The following is a 2,623-nucleotide window of genomic DNA, read 5'->3' on the forward strand; positions in this document are numbered from 1 at the left end:
ACGCTTGCGCATTACCAATTATTAAACACTCCTCCTACTCTTTCTTGGAGAGCCAATAAGCATCTATCTTCTATCCTTCAGTGTTGGAACAAGTCCCGCTTATGGAAAACTTGCTCAACTAGCCATATAGGAGTATTATATATATGTTTTTTTACATCAGTTTCAGCCGCTAGTTTTAGCAGAGAGAAGACTGAGAGCGGCCATGCCATTGTTGTTTTTTACGACGGTTTCCAGCCGCTACTTTCAGCGCCGGGTTCCACTTTGTGTGGAATTCGCGAACTACAAAACGAGTTCCACTTTCAGACGCATACGATACAAATGTACCTCGGTTAGAGTCCGTGCTAAATCCACTTTCATTCATGTCGTTGGACGACGGACGTCAAGCTCTCAGTCTTCTCTCTGGTTTTAGCACTATGTTCACAAAAGTGAATCTCAAAGCCCGTTTCACATTAAACGCAAGCCGCAGGTCTCGCGAAACTGACCAATCACGTTGGTCGATTGGCTGATTTGACTCTGCGATTGGTCAATTCCACGAGATTTTTGACTTGTTAGTCAAAACTACGACTTGTTAGTTAAAACTGTAGTATCAAAAGCAAGAAAAGTTACAGTTTACGTCTCATCCACTTTTAATTTTTGTAACACACGCTGGATACATTACTTTACAATTTCGGATAGTTTATGTGAATGTGAGATCAAGGATACTCGAAGTTAAGTGATACTATTAAAAATATATATCGCGCAAATATCTCTCGCTGAAGCTATTCGATCTTAAAAATAATAAATTACAAAAAGAACTGCAAATATATTTAAAACTACATATTATGCGATTATGTAGAACAGTCCTTTTTTAAAAGTTATATATACAGAGCGTGTAGGAACATTATCGTACAATAGTTCTCTGTCGTCGAGGAATATTTTTGGACCGTGAAGCGATTTTCTCCTCTTTTCAGTCTCCTTGCGAAATCGGAGAACCACGATCGCGCTTCGACGAAGTTTTTCCTTTGCCCTTCGATTTCGTTTCTCGCTTCCTGCTGATGGACGAAGTCGACGTAGTCGACGCCGAGTCAGCTGGACTGGAGTGACTCGAACCTTCCCGTTCCCATCGTGTTAACGCCTCTCTCAGATTCTGACCGTCGCTCTCCTCGTACGTGTCCACGTCCACTTGAAGATTATCCTGGCCGTTGATACTAGACTCCAAGTTGGCACGTATCTCCTTGCGTTGATCATCTGTATGCTGCGGACAGCGCACCGATCTGGTGCAGAGTTTCTTTGTGTGTTCGGACACGACGCCGCAAATCTGCGTGAGAAGTGCCCGTTTGTCTATGAGCGACATGTTTTCGTAGTTCGAAGGTGAGTTCTCGTTGCTGCTCTGAACGTTGTGCTCGCCACCGCCGACAACGTTGCTGGTCTCACCGTTTCTCTGTGAGCCGCTGCTGCCAGCGCTTCCGTGCTTCTGTTGCTTGCCCGAACGCTTGCTCACGCCGTTGCGATCTTTGCGTGGACGTTTGCGTTTGCTGTCGTTGGTCAAACTCCAATCTACGTCGTCGTCGTCGTCGCTTAACACTCCGCCGTAATTATTAAGATCCTTTGAATTGTTAGCAATTCGAAGTGACGCAATACGCGAACTATTTCTACCCATGCCCATGCACTTCTCCAGATGTGTGGCGAATCTGCATGCAGCCACACCGCGCTCGCAGTTCGGACAGGTGCATTCCTGAGATTTCTTCACTGGATGCTGGCCAAAGATATCCAGCCCAGGTGAATCTGAGACCAACCAGTTTTCATGTAACATTGTGTATCATATAAATTAATATTTCAAAAATTGGAGCAACAAAAACAAATCTGTTTTACTAACCAACAATAGCATATGATTCGTCATCAGGAATGCCTTCTTCAACGTCAGAATTGCCAGTCTTGGTGGTGCGATGTACGTCAAAAACAAAGCCCATTAGCACTTCCTCCAACAAGTCTTCATAAATTTCTTTCGTAGCTACCTCGACGTTGTCCGGTTTGCTCATAAACTCCAGGAAACACTGATTCAGCTCTTGAATTCTTTCTTCGGTGACTGACATCCTGACACTTGCAATATCTAAACTTCGTGAATTTGTTTATAATTATATCACTTCTAAGCACCTTAAACATTTTGTTATTTGAGACACACCTTGTAGATTACAAAATAAACTTATTAACCTATATTAAGATGTAAGGAATCAATAGGACAAAATTATATTTAGATAAAATGCATGCATGTACGCGGTCAGAGAAAGAGCAGTGAGGCCGTCAAATAATTAAATACTCTTTGATAAACGCAAACTTGCGATTTTCCGCCAAAGAAAAATACTGTAATAAGATCATACCTGAGCACTGTTATGGTTACGGTTGTTTACAACAGTTATGCTGTGACAACGTGCGTCACGCTTGTATCATCCTCGTATCATCCGCGTGTGTGCAAAAATTTGCAACATCAAAAATTGCAAATCATGTGATGATCGAAGTGATGTTTCTTCTCTTTCCGCGCAAGAACAATTATCGTTCGGAGTTTCATAAATGTGTGCAAAGAAAATTTAAGACCGATATGTCGAACGCGCGACATACACGCACGCAAAGCGATGACAATCGCATG

General features: G+C 42.6%; 1 protein-coding gene across 2 annotated transcripts; it reads right to left on the reverse strand.

The window, feature by feature from the left end:
• Window positions 1–622: 622 nt before the first annotated feature.
• On the reverse strand, window positions 623–2,623 carry LOC109862133 (ataxin-7-like protein 3). 2 transcript variants are annotated; one of them, XM_020442072.1, is made up of 3 exons: window positions 2,358–2,623; window positions 1,856–2,089; window positions 623–1,764 (listed from the first exon to the last, which is right to left on the reverse strand). In XM_020442072.1, the coding sequence occupies exons 2-3, from the start codon at window positions 2,070–2,072 to the stop codon at window positions 947–949; spliced, it is 1,035 nt and encodes a 344-aa protein (XP_020297661.1). In that variant the 5' UTR covers window positions 2,073–2,089; window positions 2,358–2,623; the 3' UTR covers window positions 623–946. The 2 variants fall into 2 exon arrangements, with proteins under 2 accessions (XP_020297661.1, XP_020297662.1); XM_020442073.1 differs by having other exon boundaries at window positions 1,856–2,094.

This window comes from Pseudomyrmex gracilis, unplaced genomic scaffold, assembly GCF_002006095.1.
Source record: "Pseudomyrmex gracilis isolate BER0280 unplaced genomic scaffold, ASM200609v1 scaffold_1404, whole genome shotgun sequence".
NCBI lineage: Eukaryota > Metazoa > Arthropoda > Insecta > Hymenoptera > Formicidae > Pseudomyrmex > Pseudomyrmex gracilis.